General features: G+C 41.5%; 1 protein-coding gene across 3 annotated transcripts in view; it reads left to right on the top strand.

Moving 5' to 3' along the window:
- Positions 1-12,153: 12,153 nt before the first annotated feature.
- Positions 12,154-25,253, top strand: part of AASS (aminoadipate-semialdehyde synthase) — a 76,703-nt gene continuing 63,603 nt past the window's right edge. Inside the window, exons 1-3 of one of the 3 annotated variants that reach the window (XM_025291417.3) lie at positions 12,154-12,303; positions 19,611-19,835; positions 24,323-24,499. In XM_025291417.3, coding sequence (XP_025147202.2) covers positions 19,626-19,835; positions 24,323-24,499 — 387 coding nt within the window. In that variant the 5' untranslated portion in view covers positions 12,154-12,303; positions 19,611-19,625. Of the gene's footprint in view, positions 12,304-16,889; positions 17,932-19,610; positions 19,836-24,322; positions 24,500-25,253 lie in introns of those variants that run through there. The other 2 variants (XM_025291416.3, XM_025291418.3) reach the window with 2 other exon arrangements.

Genomic DNA, 25,253 nt, shown 5'->3' with positions numbered 1-25,253 from the left:
AGTGAAAACTTTGATATGCTTTTTGTCAATCTACCTCATGAAGAAGCATGGGTTACAGAAGACTTGTCAGAGATGAGTGATTAAAAATGTTTGTTTCCACCATTCTCTTTTTGTCGGGAGCTGCATCAGGCATTATGACAAAATAGAGGCACGGCCCTAAACCCCCTCCCTTTGTTCCGTAGGCATGGACCCAGAATGAAGAAGTTAGTCTTTGTGATTCTGACTTGTTTTTCCCTTTCCTTGGGCTGAGTTGACTGAAGAGAATATTAAGGTGCTTATTGTTTTTGAGAGGAGCATGAGAAGGCATAAAGCCTTCTGCAGCTGTGCTCAAAGAATAATTCATAAAGTTAATCACTGACATTTGTTCAAGGACTTTTACAAAAAAGTGTTCCAGGGTGAGCACACAGGCCGCAGCTTGAGGTCATGGGAGGGATTGCTATCTGAAGCCCTTTTGTGAGAAAAGTTTATGGCAAAGGAGTTTGCTGAAGTTAGGGCTTAGGAATAATTAAAATAGTTAGAAGCTAAAGATTTAAGGATTGCTGTAATGTTAGCATATTCTACTATAGCTTATAGAAATTAGGGACTTTAGAGATATTATTAGGTAGAAGCCCTTTCTAAGAAATAGGGAGCTTAGGATACTAGGGGTAAACAGGACTTAGAAAGATAAGAATTAAACTGAGGAATGTGGTATGCAGCCCAGACATTAGCATGAGTTACAGTGTATTCACAAGGACACATGAGAAAAAGTAGATACGAGAATCACTGAGGAAGGAACTTGTTTTGAGGGGCAACAATGATTTTTGGAGAAAAATAAATCTGGGTCCATGGGAACTAAAAATATCAAACCTCTGACCTAATGCTTTTGTAAAAGTATAAAAAAGAATCATAAGCTTGAAATAAACAGGCAGTCCAAGAAAACTGAGAGGCTGCCTCAGTTTCTCTCTCGCCGACACCACTCACCCCTTCAGGTTGAATCCCTGGCTGCTGGGGAGCTGGACTCTGGCACCTTTTCATATAGGCATTTTTGTAAGCAAAATACTTTTGCTAATGAGTCTGTAGAAAATGCAGATATAAGGGCGTTTCTTCAAAATCCATAGGCGTATGTCTTTTAAAAGTAGAATCAACCGGTCTCAGTGTACCTGTATTTCAGGTTGATTTTAGAGCTCACAATGAAGCTGTAGCTCAGTTTCATCTTCTTTAGACATTTAGAGCAAACAACCTTTGAAAGATCAATCTAAAGAAGTGATCTTGATTTAAATTGCTGCCGATACAGTTATTGTATGTTTCTACCTTCTTCATTCATTGCACGATTTTACTTTTTTGTGTGGGTCCTCAGTGATACATGAGCAATCACCATAATATTGGGGGACAATCTGGCTGTTTGATGAATTAAGTCTGTACTAGGTTCCCAAGGCCCTCTGTAACAAAGTGGCAATGACTAGGGTTGTTGTTGTTCAGTCACTAAGTCGTGTCCGACTCTTTGTGACCCATGAACTACAGTGTGCCAGGCTTCCCTGTCCTTCACTATCTCCATGAGTTTGCTCAAGCTCATGTTCATTGAGTCGGTGATGCTATCCAACCATCTAATCCTCTGTCACCCCCTTCTCCTCTTGCCCTAAATCTTTCCCAGCATCAGGGTCTTTTCCAATGAGTCAGTTCTTCACATCAGGTGGCCAAAGTATTGGAGTTTCAGCTTTAACATCAGTCCTTCCAATGAATATTCAAAGTTGATTTCCTTTAGGATTGACTGGTTTGATCTCCTTGCTGACCAAGAGACCCTCAAGAGTCTTCTCCAACACCACAGTTCAAAAGCATCAGTTCTTCGGTGTGCAGCCTTCTTTATGATTCAACTCTCACATCTGTACATGACTATTGGAAAAATTATAGCTTTGCCTATACAGATCTTTGTTGGCAAAGTAATGTCTCTGCTTTTTAATACGTTGTCTAGATTTCTTATAGCTTTCCTTCCAAGGAGCAAGCATCTTTTAATTTCATGGCTGCAGTCACTATCCACAGTGATTTTGCAGCCCAAGAAAATAAGATCTGCCACTGTTTCCACATTTTCCCCAACTATTTGCCATGAAGTGATGGGACAAGGGGACTTAGAGCAACATAAATTTATTGCTTCACAGCTCTAGAGACCGGAAGTCTGCTATCAAGGTGTTGACCAGGCTGTGGTCCCTCCGTAGGCACTGTGGGAGAATACTTCCTTGCTTCTTCAAGTTCCTGGTCATTTCTGGGGTTCCTTGGCTTGCAGTACTAGAACTTCACCTCTGTTTGTCATGGCTTCTTCCCTTAATGTTTCCTTTTTTTCTTTTTAATTTGTTTGGTTGTTCCAGGTCTTAGTTGTGGCACATGAGGTTTTTTTTAAGTTGTGGCATGTGAGATGTGAGATCTAGTTTCCTGACCAGGGATCAAACTTGGGCCCCCTTGCATTGGGAGCCAGAGTCTTAGCCATTAGACCACCAGGAAAGTCCCCTGTACCCTTTTCTTTTAAAGACATATTGTGATGGATTTAAGCCATCTGAATCAGGTATGATCTTGTTTTGATTCTTTCCTTCTTTTTATCTGTAAAGACTCTATTTCCAGATAAGGTCACATTTCAAGGTTCTGGGTGGACATAAATTTTGGGGCAGGAGGGTGCCATTCAATCCACTACAAAAACTCTGAATTCCATTAGGTGCTAGGAATGCAGTTCCCTCCCTGACAAGAGAGATGGTATTTCCCTGTTGTGGGCTCCGCAGGTGGCACAGCCAGGCATCTGCCAGCCATGGAGCTTTCATGGCAGCCAAGAAGCTGAGTATGTAAGCAGGCCAGGTAGCCTGTGCCCTAGAAAGAGGCAGGAAAGAAGCAGAAGTGGTTTCTAGCAGTGAAAGTTTTCTTGAACTTAATTCCTTCTTAAAATTCAACAGAGGTGTTCTAAGATGTGGGTATCATCCCCCAGCCTTTGCTATCTTTGTTGTTCCTGAAACCCCTTTCTTTTCTGTTCTCTGTGGCAACTCATTCTCCGGTCTCCCTCACATTGGACTTGTGCCCAATGAGTAAACTTTGCCTTAAGCCTTCTGCTCCTGAGTCTCACTTTCTACCCACTTCATTCTTTATCCTTATTTTCTCCACTCTTCCTCATTTTGTTCCTGTTTCATCCTTGGTCTAAATCTATTTCTTTCACAAAACTGCACAGATCCCCTCAGACCCAAGTGGGTGTAGAGCCGGCAGTGGACACCGGAAGTTTCCACAGACAGAGCACAGGTCTTAGACTCCTAAGAGTTTATTCATTGCTGTGGTATTTGTCTTGACACAACTTTGACACTGGGCATTTAGCCTCTTAGGGTAGGGATTGTGTTTATTTAAACTATGTTTACAAAGTAGCTAAGAAATATTTGGAGTTAGCCCGCATATATGGGCCCAGGAAATAATCTCTTTATGGAGCAAGTTCTTGTCTTTCACGCTTTTGCCTTGGTTTTGTTTTAGGTCATTCAATGATAAATGAGAATGATGGACAAGCCTGTGCCTGTCATGGGCAATGTCCACATTACACCATTCAATGAGAGCTCCTTCCTTTGATGTTCTTTCTCCCTTTCAAATTTTATTGTGTTTGTTTCTGGGGAGCTATACAGATGGCAAGGATCATGAGAGTCAGTTCAATGTCAGGGATACATTCTCCACCTGACTTCCTGCTTCCTGATGTGACCTTGTCTATGCTGAGTTTCTTTTTCCTAGCTGCTGCTTCTTACACTGCAGAAAACAATATGTATATTCTTTTCTTCTTCCTGTCTCTTGAGTGAGATGACTGCAGTAAAGGATTGGTTTCATCCTTTCTCTAACCCAAACCAGGGCTAGAGTGAGAAAACCTTCACCCTCTTAACTCCTCATCTTGGCCTTCTGTTTATCTCCAGCTCAATTACACTGATGATGACTCCAGAAAAACTGCACTCGTATTTTCTTTTTGCTTTAAATTCTTTCTCCTTTCTCCAATCTTTTCTCAGTCCTTTAAGAGATCTTCTCTTCAGAGATTTTCATTCAAACAAGGCTGAGAGGAGGAACACTGGTTTTTCTTCCTTGTTTTGAATATGTTTTAGTTACATTTGAATATATTAGATTCATTATTTGCCAAGGAGATATATTCCAAAATATATTCCAAAATTTGCATTTCCCCGATTTGCTTGTATTCAGTTCAGTTCAGTTCAGTCGCTCAGTCATGTCCGACTCTTTGCGACCCCATGAATCGCAGCATGCCAGGCCTCCCTGTCCATCACCAACTCCCAGAGTTCACTCAGACTCACGTCCATCGAGTCAGTGATGCCATCCAGCCATCTCATCCTCTGTCGTCCCCTTCTCCTCCTACCCCCAATCTCAGTATCAGAGTCTTTTCCAATGAGTCAACTCTTCCCATCAGGTGGCCAAACTTCTGGAGTTTCAGCTTTAGCATCATTCCTTCCAAAGAAATCTCAGGGCTGATCTCCTTCAGAATGCACTGGTTGGATCTCCTTGTAGTCCAAGGGACTCTCAAGAGTCTTCTCCAACACTACAGTTCAAAAGCATCAATTCTTCAGCACTCAGCCTTCTTCACAGTCCAACTCTCACATCCATACATGACCACAGGAAAAACCATAGCCTTAACTAGACAGACCTTTGTTGGTAAAGTAATGTCTCTGCTTTTTAATATGCTATCTATGATGGTCATAACTTTTCTTCCAAGGAGTAAGCGTCTTTTAATTTCATGGCTGCAGTCACCATCTGCAGTGATTTTGGAGCTCATAAAAATAAAGTCTGACACTGTTCCCACTGTTTCCCCATCTATTTCCCATGAAGTGATGGGACCAGATGCCATGATCTTCGTTTTCTAAATGTTGAACTTTAAGCCAACTTTTTCACTCTCCACTTTCACTTTCATCAAGAGGCTTTTAAGTTCCCCTTCACTTTCTGCCATAAGGGTGGTGTCATCTGCATATCTGAGGTTATTGATATTTTTCCCAGCAATCTTGATTCCAGCTTGTGCTTCCTCCAGCCCAGCGTTTCTCATGATGTACTCTGCATAGACGTTATATAAGCAGGGTGACAATATACAGCCTTGACGTACTCCTTTTCCTATTTGGAACCAGTCTGTTGTTCCATGTCCAGTTCTAACTGTTGCTTCCTGACCTGCATACAAATTTCTCAAGAGGCAGGTCAGGTGGTCTGGTATTCCCATCTCTTTCAGAATTTCCCACAGTTTATTGTGATCCACACAGTCAAAGGCTCTGGCATAGTCAATAAAGCAGAAATAGATGTTTTTCTGGAACTCTCTTGCTTTTTTGATGATCCAGCGGATGTTGACAATTTTGTCTCTGGTTCTTCTGCCTTTTCTAAAACCAGCTTGAACATCAGGAAGTTCACGGTTCACATATTGCTGAAGCCTGGCTTGGAGAATTTTGAGCATTACTTTACTAGCATGTGAGATGAGTGCAATTGTGCAGTAGTTTGAGCATTCTTTGGCATTGCCTTTCTTTGGGATTGGAATGAAAACTGACCTTTTCCAGTGCTGTGGCCACTGCTGAGTTTTCCAAATTTGCTGACACATTGAGTGCAGCACTTTTACAGCATCATCTTTCAGGATTTGAAATAGCTCCACTGGCATTCCATCACCTCCACTAGCTTTGTTCGAAGTGATGCTTTCTAAGGCCCACTTGACTTCACATTCCAGGATTTCTGGCTCTAGGTGAGTGATCACACCATCATGATTATCTGGGTCATGAAGATCTTTTTAGTACAGTTCTTCTGTGTATTCTTGCCACCTCTTCTTAATATCTTCTGCTTCTGTTAGGTCCATACCATTTCTGTCCTTTATCGAGCCCATCTTCGCATGAAATATTCCCTTGGTATTTCTAATTTTGTTGAAGAGATCTCTAGTCTTTCCCATTTTGTTGTTTTCCTTTATTTCTTTGCATTGTTTGCTGAGGAAGGCTTTCTTATCTCTCCTTGCTATTCTTTGGAACTCTGCATTCAGATGCTTATATTTTTCCTTTTCTCCTTTGCTTTTTGCTTTTCTTCTTTTCACAGCTATTTGTAAGGCCTCCCCAGACAGCCATTTTGCTTTTTTTGCATTTCTTTTCCATGGGGATGGTCTTGATCCCTGTCTCCTGTACAATGTCACGAACCTCAGTCCATAGTTCATCAGGCACTCTGTCTATCAGATCTAGTCCCTTAAATCTATTTCTCACTTCCACTGTATAATCATAAGGGATTTGATTTAGGTCATACCTGAATGGTCTAGTGGTTTTCCCTACTTTCTTCCATTTAAGTCTGAATTTGGCAATAAGGAGTTCATGATCTGAGCCACAGTGAGCTCCCAGTCTTGTTTTTGTTGACTGTATAGAGCTTCTCCATCTTTGGCTGCAAAGAATATAATCAATCTGATTTCGGTGTTGACCATCTGGTGATGTCCATGTATAGAGTCTTCTCTTGTGTTGTTGGAAGAAGGTGTTTGCTATGACCAGTGCATTTTCTTGGCAAAACGCTATTAGTCTTTGCCCTGCTTCATTCTGTATTCCAAGGCCAAATTTGCCTGTTACTCCAGGTGTTTCCTGACTTCCTACTTTTGCATTCCAGTCCCCTATAATGAAAAGGACATATTTTGGGGGTGTAAGTTCTAAAAGGTCTTGTAGGTCTTCATAGAACTGTTCAACTTCAGCTTCTTCAGTGTTACTGCTTGGGGCATAGACTTGGATTACTGTGATATTGAATGGTTTCGCTTGGAAACGAACAGAGATCGTTCTGTCGTTTTTGAGATTGCGACCAGCACACCTAGCACTGCTGAGAGGAGCTACCCCCGTCGGAGGTCAGGGGCGGCGGCCATGACGAGCTATCCCACGTCCAAGGAGTGGTGGCTGCACGGGCGCAGGAGGACCTAGAGGAGCTATTCCACGTTGAAGGTCAGGAGGGGCGGCAGTGAGGAGATATCCCTCATCCAAGGTAAGGAGCAGTGGCTGCGCTTTGCTGGAGCAGCCGTGAAGAGATACCCCACGTCCAAGGTAAGAGGAACCCAAGTAAGAAGGTAGGTGTTGCAAGAGGGCATCAGAGGGCAGACACACTGAAACCATACTCACAGAAAACTAGTCAATCTAGTTTTCTAGATTGTAATCTGTGATTACACTAGGACCACAGCCTTGTCTAACTCAATGAAACTAAGCCATGCCCATGGGGCCACCCAAGACGGGTTGGTCATGGTGGAGAGGTCTGACAGAATGTGGTCCACTGGAGAAGGGAATGGCAAACCACTTCAGTATTCTTGCCTTTAGAACCCCATGAACAGTATGAAAAGGCAAAATGATAGGATACTGAAAGAGGAACTCCCCAGGTCAGTAGGTGCCCAATATGCTACTGGAGATCAGTGGAGAAATAACTCCAGAAAGAATGAAGGGATGGAGCCAAAGCAAAAACAATACCCAGATGTGGATGTGACTGGTGATAAAAGCAAGGTCCGATGCTGTAAAGAGCAATATTGCATAGGAACCTGGAATGTCAGGTCCATGAATCAAGGCAAATTGAAAGTGGTCAAACAAGAGATGGCAAGAGTGAACATCGACATTCTAGGAATCAGCGAACTAAAATGGACTGGAATGGGTGAATTTAACTCAGATGACCATTATATCTACTACTGTGGGCAGGAATCCCTCAGAAGAAATGGAGTAGCCATCATGGTCAACAAAATAGTCCAAAATGCAGTACTTGCTTGTATTACCATAGCATATAATTGTTACTCAATTTATAAAATGCAGAGATGTGGAACTGGAAATTTAGAGATCATGGTAGACTTATAATAACAATTACTAAGCAGATGATGGTGAGCAGCAAACCTGTCCAGTGAGTTAAGCCTTGATGCACAACTCTTGAGGGATGTTGTGAACTCTTGGGGATTTTGTGAAACCAACAAATGTTGATCCTAGGCCTTGAAATTTTCTTAAAAATTCTTTTTTTCAGGAAGGCTCCTGAAATAATGATAATGGTAATGGCAGAGGAGGTGAAATAAAAAGTAGTTTTATCTGCTTTATTCATCTAAGGTGGGGGCAAATATAATCCCCTAGGACATCACTGTTTTCACCCAGAAACTGTTGCAGGAATTGTGATTTTTCTGTGGATGGTTCCTGCTCTTATCTTACCTAATCAGATTTTTAGATTCCTTGGTGGTAAAGGAGGTACATTTCCTTCCCAGGATAATTTGGGAGTTAGGCAACAATAGTAATTGTCACTTAGATATTTTTCTTTCCTAAACTACTTCTTATTTTAAACAACATAAGACTTGGTACTTTCTGTCAGTAAGAAATTTATTTATAAGAAGTTGAATATCTTATTAGGGTGAGTGATATAGGTGATACTGTGAAATTTACTGTTCATGTGAGAAATATAGTCTTGAGAGATCAACAGATCAAATGTCCACCTCTTTTCTTTTTATGGCAAAATTCACATAAGATTGAGAATGAGTTCTGAATACAAAGAAAGGAGTGCATGAAACAGAGTAAAACAGTAAATCTCAATAATAGTTCATGCATATTGAGTATGTCCGTCACTTAAACTTCTTGAGAACATTATCATGTTTCCCAATGTCCTGATGGGAAAATGACTTGCTAGAGAGTTGGTGAAGGAGGGATGAAATCTAGGTCCGGCTCACTGCAATGCTCACATGCCTAACTACTACCCTTATGGCCTCTCAGGAAGAACAGAACCAAAGTAAGGAACAAGGGAAGAAAGTCAAAGAATGTGGAGAAAGAGAGGCAACTTGAGTGGCCTAGATCCAACTTTCCAATTTCAAGAGTATTGACCTAGCACCCTACATGGGTAGAAGGGTTCTCCCCTATTGAAGGAGTCTGAAGGATTGACCGCAGAAGTCCTCTGGAAGCACTTTAGGTGTATCCAAGCCTTGTTTTTCTTGCATCTATTGTCTCTCAATTGTGAAGAAATTTCTGATACCTGTCACACTTATTACAACAGTCACTATGATGAAAAACCTTTGAATTCTCCCATTTTAAGGATGAGTATTTATCATGTGCCTATTTTGCAAAATCCTTGAGCACCATAAACATCTGAGTGATGGTTTGGAATTCAAAGGAAGGATTTTTTTTTTTTTTTTTTTTTCCGGCCAGGTTAATATTTCATTACCAGGTCAGAAGTGCACAGGATTTCAAAATAAAGCAGAGAGAGCTAACGGAGCATCACAGGCTCCAGAATCACCACAATCTAGGAGCCTTTCCTGGCTGTGCCCATTGAGGGATGCAGTTTTGATAGTTTTCCCATAAGTGTTCCACCATTTGCAGGGTAATTCACGGTGATCAATCATTCATTTCAACAAGCATGTCTTGAGTACCTTTTGTGTTGAATATGCTCCTTTGAACCTTCTAGAACTCCTGTCTCCTCTGTACCTGCTCTGTCCCTGAAGGGTTGGCCTTTATGCTCTGTACCAGCCCTCTGGCTTTCCTTGTGTCAAATTTGTAGAGAGCACTAGCAGGAGGTGGGAGGGCAGGAGAAGGAAGTCAGGTTATTCATTCTATGGGCTGGGGTTCTGCAAACTATGACCCTGGGTCCAAATCTAGCCTGCAGTTAATTTTTACAAATAACGTTTTATTGGCACACAGCCATGCTCATCCATTTAAGTATTGTCTGTGGCTGCTTTTAGTCTCCAAATGTCAGAATTGGTGAATTGTGACAGAGATTTAATGGCTTGCAAAGCCTAAAATATTAATTTTCTGGTCCTTTACAGAAAAAAAAGAGTTTATTGACCCTTGCTTTAGATAAATCCCTCTCTGGGCAGGCTTATTGATTCCTTAGGCATCTCCATTCCTGTCAAAAGTCATCACTGTCTGGTGGCTTTCCCTATAGCTTCTGCAACAGCCCAGGTAGAGCTCTTTCTGTGTTCTGGTAACTGTCTCTTCCTCTGGACCTATTAAGGCCTACAGGTGTCTCACTGTTTCTAGTCCTGGGGAGCAAGTGGGCATCACCATGTTTTATCTGTTGCCCTCCTTTATCCCTGCATACACTCCCTTCATGTCTCCTAATTTACCTAACTGAAACAACAGAGAACTGAAGATAAATAGACAAGAAGAGACTTTGGGAAAATAAATAATAATTGTCTGTTTCTTAGCTAGATGCTTGGCAGAGCACTTTGGACATCATCTCATTTTATATCCCCACAATAACCCCTGAAGTAGTCCCTATTATTTTCCTATTAATAGATAAGGAAACCTAGGTTTTTTTTGAAAACTAAGTAGCTTATTCCTGACTTATACTTCGAGGAGGAAAAGTAAGGATTCTGATCCAGGCTCTTAATCCTTAGGAGATAACAAAGGACAGATTGTGGTTCACTATTCTTTTCAGGCTGGTGTTGTTGTCGAAATAAAGTTGAGATGGCTGATTTTGGCCCTATCTTGAAGGAACTCAAACATTGTATGAAGGACGGTGGGCAAAAGAGTCTGGGCATGATACACTAAACAGATGTGTGTATCTCCTGGAAAAAAGTTTTGAACTCATGACTATCACATTTGTTTAGTGATATGCACTTTCCAAAGTATGTTCACAGCCTCATAACAAGCCTGTGAAGCCAGAAGACAATGCTCAGAACAGTTAAAGAGTTCAGCAAACTGAGACTGAAAGATTAAGTATAGCATATCCACACCCAATGAGTATTAAGAATTCATGCATATGTGACAAAGTCCAGTGTTCTTTAAAAGCCCTGACTAGGGCTTCCCTGGTGGCTCAGTGGTAAAGAATCTGCCAGCCAGTGTAGGAGACATGGGTTTGATCCCTAGTCTGGGAAGATCCCACATGCTGCAGAGCAATTAAGCCTGTGTGCCACAGCTATTGAGCCTGTGCTCCAGAGTCCAGGAGCCACAACTTCTGAGCCCTCGTGCCTCAACTACTGAAGTCTGAGAGCCCTAGGGCCCATGCTTGCAATAAGAGAAGAAGCCCATGTACCTCAACGACAGAGTAGGCCCCACTCTCCTTAACTAGAGAAAAGCCTGTGGGCATCAAAGACCCAGTACAGACAAAAAAAGAAAAGAAAAGAAAGTCCTGGATAATTGGCCCTGGAAGACAGGAGAATATCCGTTTTTGTGAAGACTAGCTGCAGCTCTCGAAGCTGAAAAACGAAGTCCAACTGTGGTCTTCCTAGGGTGTCAGTGGCCAGAGGGTAATATTTTCTTCTGTTTTGAAAATTTTCTCCAACATGTACTTTTCTCATACCTGCCACATCTGGGTTTAAACACTCATGTCAACAATATTGAACCTATAACATTTTTATAAACTCCACTCATATCTCCAATTACGAAGAAAATTAGAGCCCTCTCTGGAAGTTGAGTTTTCCCTCTGCATCTTTAGCTTTACATAGCCAAGATCATATTCCTAATCATTCCTCTAAAGCCTTTCCTTCCTGCTATGTTTCTCTGCACTGTTCTCAGTATCATCCACTTCCTAATCACCACTTAGCCAAGCTTGAAACACCAAATTTGCTTCAGTTCTTCCTCTAACCTGTCATCCTTACCCGTAGTGTTGACTGTCCTTTTAAAGTTTTTACTATCATTTTTACTCAAATCCCTGCTATACACTACCTAGACCATATTCCCTTAAGCACGCAACTCTGATCATCTCATTGATTTGAGCGAAAAACCTCTGGGCCTACACACTATTTATAAGAATAAAGTTCAATGTGAAATTATTAAATTCATTAATGAAAATTAATATTCATTGAATGTGGACACACAACACTTAATTTCTCAGTCTCCGTTTGCTGGACTCTACAACTGCTCTAAGAACGGTCACCAGGCTTCGCAATTTTGTTGTGAGGCTGTGAAAATGTTTTGAGAAGTGCATATTGCTAAAGGAGCGTGATATACACGAGTTTGAAACTACTCCCCCTCCCCCCGCGCCCTCCCCCAAGGAGATACATCCATCTGTTGAACGTGTAATGTTCGGACTATATCCTTCACCGTCTCCGCCTGTCCCCTGCTGCGGACAGTTACAAACTTGGTCAATAACCATTCTGGAAGGACGTGAGGTCCCCGGCTACAGACGTAGGTCAGAGATCTGAAAAGGCAGAAAGATTTTCGGGGTGGAGCTGGGGCAGGGTATGACTAGTACCTGGCAGCGCCGCCGATTGGAGGAGAAGAAGGTTGTTCCCTCAGGGCGGGTGCTGATTGGCTGCGGAGGAGGAGTCATGACGTCCTAAGAAGTTGAGCAAACATCTCCTCCTCACAGCCTGCATCCCAATTTCGGCTGGGAATTTGGAGCTTCCCCTCCCAGGGCCCGGGAGCTCAAAGGCAGCTGGGACAGGACGAGGTGAGGGCGTGTTGGGTGCCAGGAGGAGCTGAGCTGATGGGCAGTGGGCTCAGCCTGTGAGATGAGTTTGGAGATCGCTGGCGGGGCTCTGCCTATCCGCCGGGAGGTGCGGGCGAGTGTTCTGCCTACTCCTCCTTGCGGCGCTGGGGACCCGGGAACTCTGCGGACGCCAGCCGTTGCCGGGACAAGAGTGGGGAAGAGCGTGAAGAGCGTTCGGGCCTCCTCTCCAGGCCTCTCTCCGAGCGTTTCCCTGCGGACGAGGGGTGGGAAGTCGGGAGCAGTGGGCGTAGCCCCGGAATTGCTGTATAGGCAGGAGAAGGGATGGCAATGTGGATTTCTTTTTTGGCCAGGGCTGAGGTGGGTGGCGGTTGCTGGGGAGTAAAGAATTGGTATTGAAGTTGTAGAACAAAGCCTCTCTTAATTCTTGGACTGTGTGCTTATTTAGATAGACGGCTGCGGCGGGTGGCTGACGGATGGCGGCGGGCACCGCCCCTCCGGCCCAGCACGCTCGCACCCCCAGGCTTTCTTTCGGCGCAGTTACTGGTTGACCTTTTCAGCCCCTGGCCTGCTTAAACAAATTCGGATCACAGACTTATTCACAATGCCCATGTGGACCTGACGTTTCTCTGGGATGGGGGCCATCCCCCTCCATCCTCTGACAGACAGGAAAAGTGCGGAAGTTGAATGTTTGGATATCAGCGTTTCCTGAATTTCTGAGACCCCGCAGGCGCTGTGCGGGTCAGTGGGAGAGTTCGCCCGCGGAGGGGGCGCGGTTAGAAGCAGTTAAATACCCTGTTTAACTCAATGGGGCTAAATGCCCTGGCTACTTCTGGAAGAAATATGCTTTCCAGGTACTGATTTTAGGAGAGTGGAAGTGGCTTGTGGCGTGGGGAGAGGGAAAGAGTGTGTTTAATAACTCGAACGAAGACGAACATTTTTTGATGTTGTGGGTCGTCAGTTATTCGGATGTGAAAATGTAATTGATTAGGGCGACCTAGCTGTGCACAGGAGTGAACGCTCATCGACTTTGACATATGGCTTTCATATGCTCTATATTGAAACAACAACAACAACAACAAAAAACCAACCATGATACTTGGTGTGGACTGCTTCTATATATGTATGTGTGTTGTGAACTCCTCTCACTCCCCCTCCCCCTTTTTTGCTATAAAGAGGAGTGAACCTGTGGGCCACAGAATGTTCTAGCTGTGTAATGTGGTGGCCCCTTCTGCAAAATGAGCTAGGAGGACAAAGGTTTAAGTCAATGTCCCCAAGTGACTTTCCCATTCTCCAGAAAATCCTATTTGTTATCAGCCTCGCTTGTTATTGGTGAGAGCATCATCAGAACTCTGATTTATTTGTAATTGAAAATTTATCCCATAACTAACCAGTCCTCAAGCATTAGCAGGATTTTGGAAATAATCTTTGGTGGGTAACCAATCCCATTTAACACAAAATTTTCATTTTTTCCAAATATTCTTGTATTAATTTTCTCATAGAGATAACACTACAAACAGTGACAAGTTTCTGTGGTGAGGCCACAAAAAATTCTATGGAATTTATGGAATCACAGAAATGCTGTATATCTGGAATGGAAAGTAACCAACAATGTTATTACCATATTCATAGAATTAAGATATAGTCGATGATAAGATGTATCCTCCTTTCAAGGATGCTAAAATGTGAAAAAAAGTAATTTAAATTTGATGAATTATAGTATTAAAATGATAACTTATTATCTTGAACCCTCATGCCTGAAGGGTGAAGGTAAAGAGAAGGCTTACTGGGCTTTTTAAATTTTTTTTTCTAAAGAAGTAAGAAGAGGGAGGGATGAACATAGAGTCATTGTGAAGGCCTCCCCACAGTGTGACCCAGAGGAAGGGAAAGTGATGTTCTACTGTCAGGGGTGATGGATGGCTGTGTTTACCTTTGAGGAGAGGGCAGCTTTGCAGCCTTTTGCTTAGTATTTACTGAGTGTTTATGACATGCTCAGCACTTTATGCCTATTAATGCAAATAAACTTCTCAATAACCCTATGCTGCTGCTGCTGCTAAGTCGCTTCAGTCGAGTCCAACTCTGTGCACCCCACAGACGGCAGCCCACCAGGCTCCCCAATCCCTGAGATTCTCCAGGCAAAAACATTGGAGTGGGTTGCCATTTCCTTCTCCAATGCATAAAAGTTGAAAAGTGAAAGTGAAGTTGCTCAGTTGTGTCCGACTTTTAGCGACCCCATGGACTGTCCTTTACTGTCTCTGGAGTTTGCTCAAATTCATGTCCACGGAATCAGTGATGCCATCTAACCATCTCATCCTCTATATACTGTACTTAATAGAATCAGCATATTCAAGCTGAAAAGGATGTTAGCATTATATTCCAGCCTGAATTATGAAATTGAAGTCAAGGAAGGAGTCCCATATCTAGTTATATGTCTCAGCAACCAGATCTGGATTTTAATACCATTTTTATTTGTATTTCATAATATTCATTGATCTATGAGATCTTGACAGGAGATTAGATCTTTTGTGAGCCTTGTTGGGCCAGTGGTAAATATGAAATCCTGTTCTTATTCATGAGTCTATTTTGTTTGCTTTGCTGGTCTTTATGACATTCATTTAAATCTGCTCATTTATTTATTTATTCTTTCGCCAAATATTTAAGTTCTCCTGTAGGGAAGTCACTAGAAATATAGAGATGAGGAAAACAATTCATTTCTTCAAAAAATTTATAGAGTTTAACAAAGAGAGAAATTAAGCAAATAAACATTGTGGATAAGACTCCAATTCAGAACTAACTTTGCATTCCATCTCAGTGAAGCTACATTTGTAGGCTAAAGACCAGGAGACTGGTAGGTGGTATTATCTTTGGATGACTTTGAGTAGTTGATAGACTTGAGAACACATGATAATCTTAGATCAGGTTAATTAACACTAACAGATATGCCTCTCCCTCCAAGTCTACTTGTTTTTACTTCTAGTTAACTATTTTGTAACTGGACTCCCCTGGTGGCTCAGACGGTAAAAGCGTCCGCCTACAATATGGGAGACCGGGTTCGATCCCTGGATTGGGAAGATCCCCCTGGAGAAGGAAATGGCAACCCACTCCAGTACTCTTGCCTGGAAAATCCCATGGATGAATGGAGGAGCCTGCAGGCTATATTCCATGGGGTCCCAAAGAGTCCTACACGACTGAGAGACTTCACTTTAACTTTCACTTTGGAACCAGTTTAACATTAAAAGAATATAGCTATGCAACAGGAAATAGAAGTATATGGAGGACGGCGTTCAAGCCTCATGGTCATGCCTCATTCAAGCCTTGTTCATGTTCATGTTCAAGTCTTGTTCTAACAAGCCTTGGGGTTGGGAGGTACTTGGGGGAGTTCTAGGCTATCACTAGGTGTTCTGTTAATTTGGAACTCTTATGAACCTCTTCAGGATCATTATGGTCTGGATGCCAAATATGTAGTGTGGGTGAAGACTCGTGGTCATGAAGTTGCTTGCCTTTATTATATCAGGGCTTCCTGGGAAACTACGGCTTTTATTTTTATTTTTTTAATTAAAAAAATATATTTATGTATTTGGCTGGGCCAGGTCTTTGTTGCAGCACATGGGATCTACCATCTTCTTTGCGGCATGTGGGATCTTTAGTTGCGGCATGTGGGGTCTAGTTCCCTGACCAGGGGTTAGACCTGGGCCCCCTGCAGTAGGAGCTTGGAGTCTTAGCCAATGAACCACCAGGGAAGTCCCATCGTGGCTTTTTAAATACACTTGCATGTTTTGAATAAACTGGAAGTGAGGGTATAAATCATTTGCATTTCTCACCCTTTATTTATTTTAGTCAGCTGAAGGCTACTCCATCCTTAGTCACTCTGAATTTAACCAAAATGTATGCCTGATTGTATGCAAACAACTTGACATTGAGAAATCTCCCCCTGTGATTTGGTGGTTTTAGTGTGAGTCACTGGATTGTATTCTAGTGGAATTATTTCAAAGATCTAAAATATATGGACAAAGAGCACATTTCTGATTGGGGGCTAGAGATAGATGATATGGCCTTAAATTTTCTTTAATAAAGAGCGTGTAATCCTTTTTACATATCCCAATGAAAGCAACAGAAATTAGAAGGGGCCAAGAAATGGCAACACACTCCAGTATTCTTGCCTAGAGAATCCTGTGGACACAGGAGCCTGGTGGGCTGCTGTCCATAGGGTCGCACAGAGTCGGACACCACTGAAGTGACTTAGCCTGAATGCATGCATTGGAGAAGGACATGGCAACCCACTCCAGTATTCTTGCCTGGAGAATTCCAGGGAAAGAGGAACCTGATGGGCTGCCGTCTATGGGGTCGCAGAGAGTCGGTCACGACTGAAGCAACTTAGCAAGCCTAACTCTGTTTTGTATTTTATTATTGAGTTGCTCAGCCCTGTCTAACTCTTTGCGACCCCACGAACTTCAGCACGCCAGGCTTCCCTGTCCTTCACTATCTCCCGGAGTTTGCTCAAACTCATGTCCATAAAGTCAGTGATGCCATCCAACCATCTCATCCTCTGTTGTCCCCTTCTCCTCCTGCCTTCAATCTTTCCCAGCATCAGGGTCTTTTCTAATGAGTCATAATACCCTCAGTTCAGTTCAGTTGCTCAATCATGTCCGACTCTGTGCATATTCTATCTTGGAGCAATTCAGAAATTCTCACTGTTACATATTTCTTGATGACCTGAGAATGAAATGAATGGTGGTCCCAGAAAGTTCTATACTTGAGAGCAAGGTTCAAGGCTCAAGCAGTTACTGATATAATCAGACTCTCTATAATCATCTCCTTACTAAGCATCCAGAAACTTAAAATTTACCTTGGCCGGGGCTCAGGATGGATTTTTGGTGACATGTAGGAAAGGGGTTGATGGAGGCACCCCATGCTGTGGGGGAACTGGTCATATAGCCAATACCACATGGATCTGATTTCTTTCTGAATTGAGCTGGCAGGAGTAACATGTGTCGGATATAAGAGGTATGCATTTGCAGGCTTTGGCAAAGAATCCCTAGCGTTAACTGTTAACGTAGGGATTCTTCTCTGGCTTAAAAGCAACCACGCTAGTCGGATTTCATTTCAGTTGCTTCATCTGTAAAATGACGAGAATAATAGTATCTGCTTAGACTGCCACAAGGAGGAAATGAAATACTGTCTATAAAGTGCTCAGCATAGTGCTTGACATATAATGTTAAATCAGTGGTAACTATTGTTCTATTTCTTTAGAAACAAAGTGTTGGGAATTGGGATTCAAGGATTCCCTACAAAAAGTGAAAGTGAAAGTAGTTTCCTAAATAAAACAGAGAAGGTCAGCCTCTGCTACTTTCGTTTCCTCTTCCCCAGGAAAGTCTGCCTTTGCAAACACGTATGTGTATATTACGTGAGTGTATATGTCTGTGTCTCTCCTCCCACACCGTACCCCCAACTCCAAACAAAGGAGGTATGGAGGAAGAGAAGGCAGAAGAGTGTTTCTGAGAAAGGGGAAGCTGTGGTTTTAAATCAAACTTGGGCTGAGGAGAGAGACTGAATTACTTGGATAGGTTTCTGAATCTTTGTGCCAAGAACTGCTACTAAGTATAGAAGATTAGGATCACTTGGTCACCCATGGTATGTGAGATAAAACCCCTGCTGGGAAGATGGGACTGTTTGTGGGCTTGTCAGTATGTTGAGAAAAATCACTTGTCTTTGGAACTGATTTCATTCGTAAACATATGGTTGCAAGTTCTATGAAATATTGCCGATTTTCCTTTGGCTTGAGGGAGAATAAATGTTATGGGCTTGGAGTTAACATAGTCTGTTTAAAAATAAAGCTATATATATATAAATCAAAGCCTTAGATAGAGTATGTAACAGTCTTACGGAAATGCTGATCATCTGTATTTGGCCTGAGTAAAAGTTAGCCTGAACTCCTCATGATCAGACTGTTTACTTGCTGTGTGCTGTGTTTTCTCTCCCTGCCCTTCTTCTTCTAAAGCCTTCTTAGCTGGACTCCTTGCTGTTTGCTTTATTCTTTTACTCTGTGTTGTGAGTTATCCTACAAATTTTCTATCTAGGGTGATAAGTAGTTCGCCTCTAGGAAATTTCTTGTATGTTCCATTGTTTGGACAAAGCTTCCATCTCTTTAAGGTGGGTCTGGTTTAGAGATTGCAGTCTGATGTAACAGCAATGTGTTCCATAAGAATTTTGCTATATGCTAGGGAATTTCCAGAAGATATATCATTTAGATCTATATTTTGATGCCAACCTTAAACATAGAAAAGCAAGGTTTAGCATCCAAATGATCTGAAATAACCTCTGACTAAGTTTATGTTCCCATTTGAAAACTGTTTAGTATTTATGCTTTAAAATTTTTTGTACAATTTACTCTGTGTTGACACATAGTAAGCCTCTTGTAAATATTTCTTAATTGAACAAATGAATAGAGTTATATAATCTGGGACAGCAGTTAGAGAACTGATTAAGACAGGTCTGGGTTTAATGTAATAGCAGGGAGGGGTGGTAGGGTAGAGGACAGGTTGGAAAGGCGAAAAGCAACAACAGGGTCAGCGAAGTGAGGCTGAGGGGTGTCGGGAGGGGCAGGGGTTTAGGGGCATGCTTTCCAGCTTCTAACACCTGTGGTAAAAACATGTTTGTTTTGTTTTCCAATCTGCCAGAACCAATGCTTTTATAAAATTCAATGCCAATGAATTACTAGAAAAAATGATCCTGTCATATAGAGATTTCTAAGTGCCTACTTTCTATTTCTGTACACATCTCATCCTGGACCAGTAAAAAGCAGTTCGGTGACCGACAACAGGCTGTAAAACACACTGAGTAGAACCAGTTTAGAAAATGATCAGAGATTAAACTGGAAAGAGGTTGGAGCTAGATTGTCAAGGATCTTGTACATTATGAAAGGATTCTAAATTTTTCATTGTTAAAATTGGTATGAATGATCTTCCTGTATTTGTAGATTAACTTGCTTAAAACCTTTGTGCTGAATGTATGGTTTGGTAAAACATATATTTTTAAAAACATGATTTTGACACAGCGAATATTGATTAGTGTCCTGTCAGTGCTTGGGACTCTTTGTTTTTTAATTTTGGATTTACTTTTGTTTGTGAAAGTTCAGATTTGGTTGGGTAAAGGAACACTGTAATGTCATCCAGGTTTTCCCTCTCCCTTCTCCACCTGGAATGTGTTACCACCTGGGTTGGTTAGATTTTACAACAGATTTCTCAGGAGACCAGAACTGACCTGTGAGCCCTCCTGCCTTTCATTGTCCTGCTCTTACAATGTCTTTACAGTCACCAGATTTCAAGATGCTGCAAGTGTCCAGAACCAAACTGGGCAGGCTGAGCCCCAGCCTCTCCAGAGGGCTTCACCACAAGGCGGTGATGGCCTTGAGGCGGGAGGATGTGAATGCCTGGGAAAGGCGGGCTCCTCTGGCTCCCCGGCACGTCAAAGGGATCACCAACCTGGGGTACAAGGTCTTAATACAGCCTTCCAATCGGCGAGCCATTCACGATAAGGTAATATTTCCAATTTGTAAAGATATGTGAAAGTGAAATGACTCTATGTATGAAAATTACAGAGCATCTGAGTGAACATAAAATGTTAGCTGTGCTTTGCTTAGTCGCTCAGTTGTGTCCAACTCTGTGACCCATCAGGCTTCTCTGTCCATGAGGATTCTCCAGGCAAGAATGCTGGAGTGGGTTGCCGTGCCCTCCTCCAGGGGATCTTCCCAATGCAGGGGTCAAACCCAGGTCTTCCGTATTACAGGTGGATTCTTTACCGTCTGAGCCACCAGAGAAGCTCAAAACGTTTGCTACTGTCAGTTAAGGACCACACAGCAGTATTTCTTTACTTTGGTTGTAGTGAGATTATATAGTTAGGCGACTTCTAGTTAGAATACTTTCTTGAGCCAGAATTTAGCCAATAAGTATTGTTTTCACTTATTCCATGCTTTCTCCAGTTTAGGGATGACATCCTTCCCATCATTCTTTCATGTGCGACCCTGGTTCTAGGACTGGGAAGACCGATGTCTCCAGGAAATGCTTTACTACGAAGAGTTTGTTCACGAGTCCTAACCTTGCCAGTCACCTCACATTCATCATTCTCTTCATTCTTCACCATAATCTTAGGACACAGATTTAACTTTTATTTTTACTTCAGAGACGCGAATGTGGTTTTTCTTCTGTGAGCCGTTTGAAAATATGTTGCAGACAATGACACTTTATCTCTAAATGCTTCAGTATGCATTTCCTAGGAATAAATAGTCTTTCTACATAACCATAACTGTCGTTTCATTTTCACACCTAAGAAATTAATAATTCCACAAGATCATCACACATACCCATTTCAAATTTCCCCTTGTCCCTAATGTCTTTTATGGTTTTTATTTTAAGCAAGGTTTAAATAAGGTTCATTGAATTTATTATTATGTATCTTTAGTTCTTTTAATCTAGAACAGTACTAGGTTTATTGTTAACTAGGCTTATTGTGGTGATCCTTTTGCAATGTATACACCTGAAACTAACTTTGGTATATACCTGAAATGAATATAATGTTCAGTTCGGTCATATCTGACTCTTTGCGACCCCGTGGACTGCAGCACGCTAGGCTTCCCTGTCCATCACCAACTCAAATTCATGTTCACTGAGTCAGTGATGCCATCCAACCATCTCATCCTCTGTCCTCAGTAAGAGGACATTGAATGGAGTTTAATATTTCTTAGAAGAATGTTTTTTTTTTGTCTTTAGACTGCATCTCACAAAGAATATTCAGAATGCTGTGTTCAAAACATATCTGAACTAGTTTTTCTGTGTGGCTACATGTCAATGTGATATCCAGTTGGATTTATTTGTTTTTGTTTCTATTAAATTTTAACATTTGCTTTTAAATCCTTTTTGATTTAGTTTTATTTTTTAAATAAGTTAAATATTTATAAGTTTTAAAGATGTTGTTGCTGTTTTTCAGTCATTAAATCGTATCTGACTTTTTGCGACCCCATGGACTGTAGCCCTCTAGCTCCTCTGTCTATGGGATTTCCTAGGCAAGAATACTAGGTTGGGTTGCCATTTCCTTCTCCAGGGAATCTTCCCCACCCAGGGATCGAACTCACATCTCCTGCATTGCAGGTGAATTCTTTAGTGCTGAGCCACCTAGTGAAAGTGAAAGTCGCTCAGTCGTGTCCTACTCTTTGCGACCCCATGGGCTATACAGTCCATGGAACTCTCTAGGCTAGAGTACTGGAGTGGGTAGCCTTTCCCTTCTCCAGGAGATCTTCCCAACCCAGGGATCGAATCTGGGTCTTCTGCATTGCAGGGGATTTCTTTACCAGCTGAGCCACAAGGGAAGCCCCTTTAAAGATTGCTGCTGCTGCTGCTAAGTCGCTTCAGTTGTGTCTGACTCTGTGCGATCCCATAGACGGCAGCCCACCAGGCTCCGCCGACCCTGGGATTCTCCCGGCAAGAGTACTGGAGTGGGTTGCCATTTCCTTCTCCAAGGCATGAAAGTGAAAAGTGAAAGTGAAGTCGCTCAGTCGTGTCTGACTCTTAGCGACCCCATGGACCGCAGCCCACCAGGCTTCTCCGCCCATGGGATTTTCCAGGCAGGAGTACTGGAGTGGGCTGCCATTGCCTTCTCCGTAAAGATTAAAACCATATAAAAAGATGCAACACAGAGAAGTCTTGCTCTTATCTTTATCCCCTCCATCCCATTCCTATCTACCTTGTAGGCTACTGTTTTCATTAGTTTCTGATCTATCATTCCTGTTTCTTCTTACAAAAATGTGTGTTATGTGTTTTCTTATTTTCCTTTTAATCTTATGCAAACCTTGTATACTGTATATACTCCTTCACACCTTGCTTTGTTCTTTGGCATATCCCCTGATGCTGGGAAAGATTGAAGGCAGGAGGAGAAGGGGATGACAGAGCATGAGATGGTTTGACGGCATCACCGACTCGATGGATGGAGTTTGAGCAACCTCTGGGAGAGGGTGATGGACAGCAAAACCTGGTGTGCTGCAGTCCGTGGGGTCACAGAGAATTGGACATGACTGAGTGACTGAACCGAACTGAACTGAAGGCATATCCTGGAAATCTATCTATGTCAGTTCATAGAAATCAGCTTCATTCTGTTTAATGTCTATGTAGTAATTACTCTGTTATTATTGCTCTCTGATTTATCATGATGTATTTAACCAGTCTACTATAAATGGGCAGATTGTTTTCAGAGAAACCAGACATGAACATGTTTATTACTTTTACTGTCTCTCCTCTAGATTTATGCTTTCCTTTCAAGTAGATTCCTAACTAAATTTATCTTCATTTTATTTAACTGCCACCTCTGATACCTTAAAAATTCTGCCTGGATCATGCTGCTGCTAAGTCACTTCAGTCGTGTCCGACTCTGTGCGACCCCATAGACGGCAACCCACCAGGCTCCCCCATCCCTGGGATTATGCTACCCCTTTATTTAAAAATCTGAAATAATTCTTTGTTGCCTCTATGTACTAGTTATGAAATCTCAGTTTAATGTGTAAGACTCGGGTTTCCCATTGATAAAATGGGGATAATAATAGCATCTACCTCATGGGAGTTTTGAGAATTAAATAATTCACCCAAAGAGCTTAGCAAAGCATACAGTAATTTATTAATAAATATCAATGATTATAATTTTTATTTAATAAAGCTCATATTCACAATGATGATATTCAATCTACTTTTCTAAATTGATTCACTTATTATGCCCTAAACATCTCCTTACTTTCCCATCTCAATATTTGTATGTGTTTCTTCAATGCCTCTTACTGGTATTACCACCTTGTATTTCCTATCTCTGTTCCTCCAAATCCAACTCAGCCTTTTAGATTAACTTAAATTTCTGTATTTCCATTGAGAGTTATCTCAATATCTGTTAAATTAATATATCATTTAGATTATTAATAATCATACTAATTATCATTAAGTAATGATTATTCATATTAAGTAAGAATAATCATACTATTCTTTTGAATTCAACCTAATATATTGTGCCTCTGATTCTTTCTACAATATTTTGTGAGCTCATTTACAGGAGGAAGCTTGTCTGTCTTTCTTTGGGTTTTATCTCATCTCTATCACAATCCACTATACAGAGTAGGACAATAGTAAATACTAATTGAACCCCACTCCCCAAAAAAGAAAGAAAAGAAAATGTTGCAGATTTATGTCTTTCTTTTAAAAATATACTAAAGAAATAAATTACTGGGCTTCCCTGGTGGCTCAGTGATAAAGAATCCACCTGCCAATGCAGGAGACATGGGTTCAATCCCTGTATCAAGAGGATCCCCTGGAGAAGAAAATGGCAACCCACTCCAGTATGCTTGCCTAGGAAATTCTGCAGACAGAGGAGCCTGCCAGACTCCTGTCTGTGGGATTGCAAAGAGTCAGACATAATTTAGTGACTAAACAACAATAACAACAATAAATTACTATTACCATTTCATGTTTCACAGCATTGTTGAAAAACATGTATTTTACAAGTATATTTAAATCATGTGTTCTAGTGTGTTAGTGGCTATTCAATTCGATTCAGTTGCTCAGTTGTGTCCAACTCTTTGTCACCCCATGAATTGCAGCACGCCAGGCCTCCCTGTCCATCACCAACTCCCGGAGTTCACTCAGACTCACGTCCATCGTGTCAGTGATGCCATCCAGCCATCTCATCCTCTGTCGTCCCCTTCTCCTCCTGCCCCCAATCCCTCCCAGCATCAGAGTCTTTTCCAATGAGTCAACTGTTCTCAAATAAAATTATGTGCTGAATTTTCTGATTTTTGTTTTTGCTGCAAAAGTCAAACATGTTAAATTCGTCTTTAGTCAGCAAGTAAGAATTTTAGAAGTCGTTTTCCCATTATTTGTTCCTTATGTTTTATTCTTTCAAAAGTTTGTGTCTTTAACTGCTAAATTTATTTGGTAAAGAAAATATGAATACAACAAATCAGGGGAATAACTTTCAGTCAAAATTGCATTCCCAGGAATATGTCAAAGCTGGTGGCATTCTCCAGGAGGATATTTCTGAAGCTTGTCTAATTTTGGGAGTTAAAAGACCGCCAGAGGAAAAATTAATGCCCAAGAAGACTTATGCATTCTTCTCCCACACAATAAAGGCTCAGGAGGCCAATATGGGTTTGCTGGATGAGATCCTAAAACAGGTATTTAGTGGGCAATATTCATAAATGTTAACACTGAAACTTTTTTTTTTTGCTTTTAACTGTCAAGTGGAGTTTTAGTTTTCTTTTAGCATCTAGGAAATACATCATGTTATTCACCTCAACAGGAAAGATGATCTGTAAGATAGTGCTTGAATAGTTCTGCTGCTGTTAGGGCTCCTCTGCAGGGCAGGGTCATAAAAAGAAGAATCAAACATATTTCATTCCTTTTGTATTCTAAAATGCAAAGAATGATAGAAGCATTTGTCCCAAATGATCATTAATTTATAAGGTTAGTTGGTCAAATATAGCCGAGTAGAATTTAAGAGCTGAAAAGAACCTTAGGGATCATACAACCCACCACCCTAATTTTTCAGATGGAGCCCAGAGAGGTGAAGCAAATTGACTGAGGATGCTCTGTAGTACCAGAACTGGACTGGGGACTATTTTTACATTTATTTTTACATATTCATAAGGGAAAAAAAACTTTTTTGAGATTATTAATACTGTGGAAAAACTAGCATCTATTTAAATTACAGAGTATTCACTCAGCAAGTATTTACCAAGTGCCTACACTGTGTCTGACACTGATCACTGCAATGAACAGAGCTTATATTTGAGTGGAAGGAGACAGATGATAAATAAATGACACCTCATACATTGCTTGGTGATATATGTAATGGAGGTAAATATAATACAATAGAAAAAAAGGAGTGCTGGGCACTGGGGGAGATGACAATGCTAGTTTAAATAGGAT

The sequence above is a fragment of the Bubalus bubalis genome, chromosome 8 (genome assembly GCF_019923935.1).
Source record: "Bubalus bubalis isolate 160015118507 breed Murrah chromosome 8, NDDB_SH_1, whole genome shotgun sequence".
NCBI lineage: Eukaryota > Metazoa > Chordata > Mammalia > Artiodactyla > Bovidae > Bubalus > Bubalus bubalis.
Note: the sequence above shows the minus strand (reverse complement) of the source record. Positions and strands in the feature narration are given on the sequence as shown.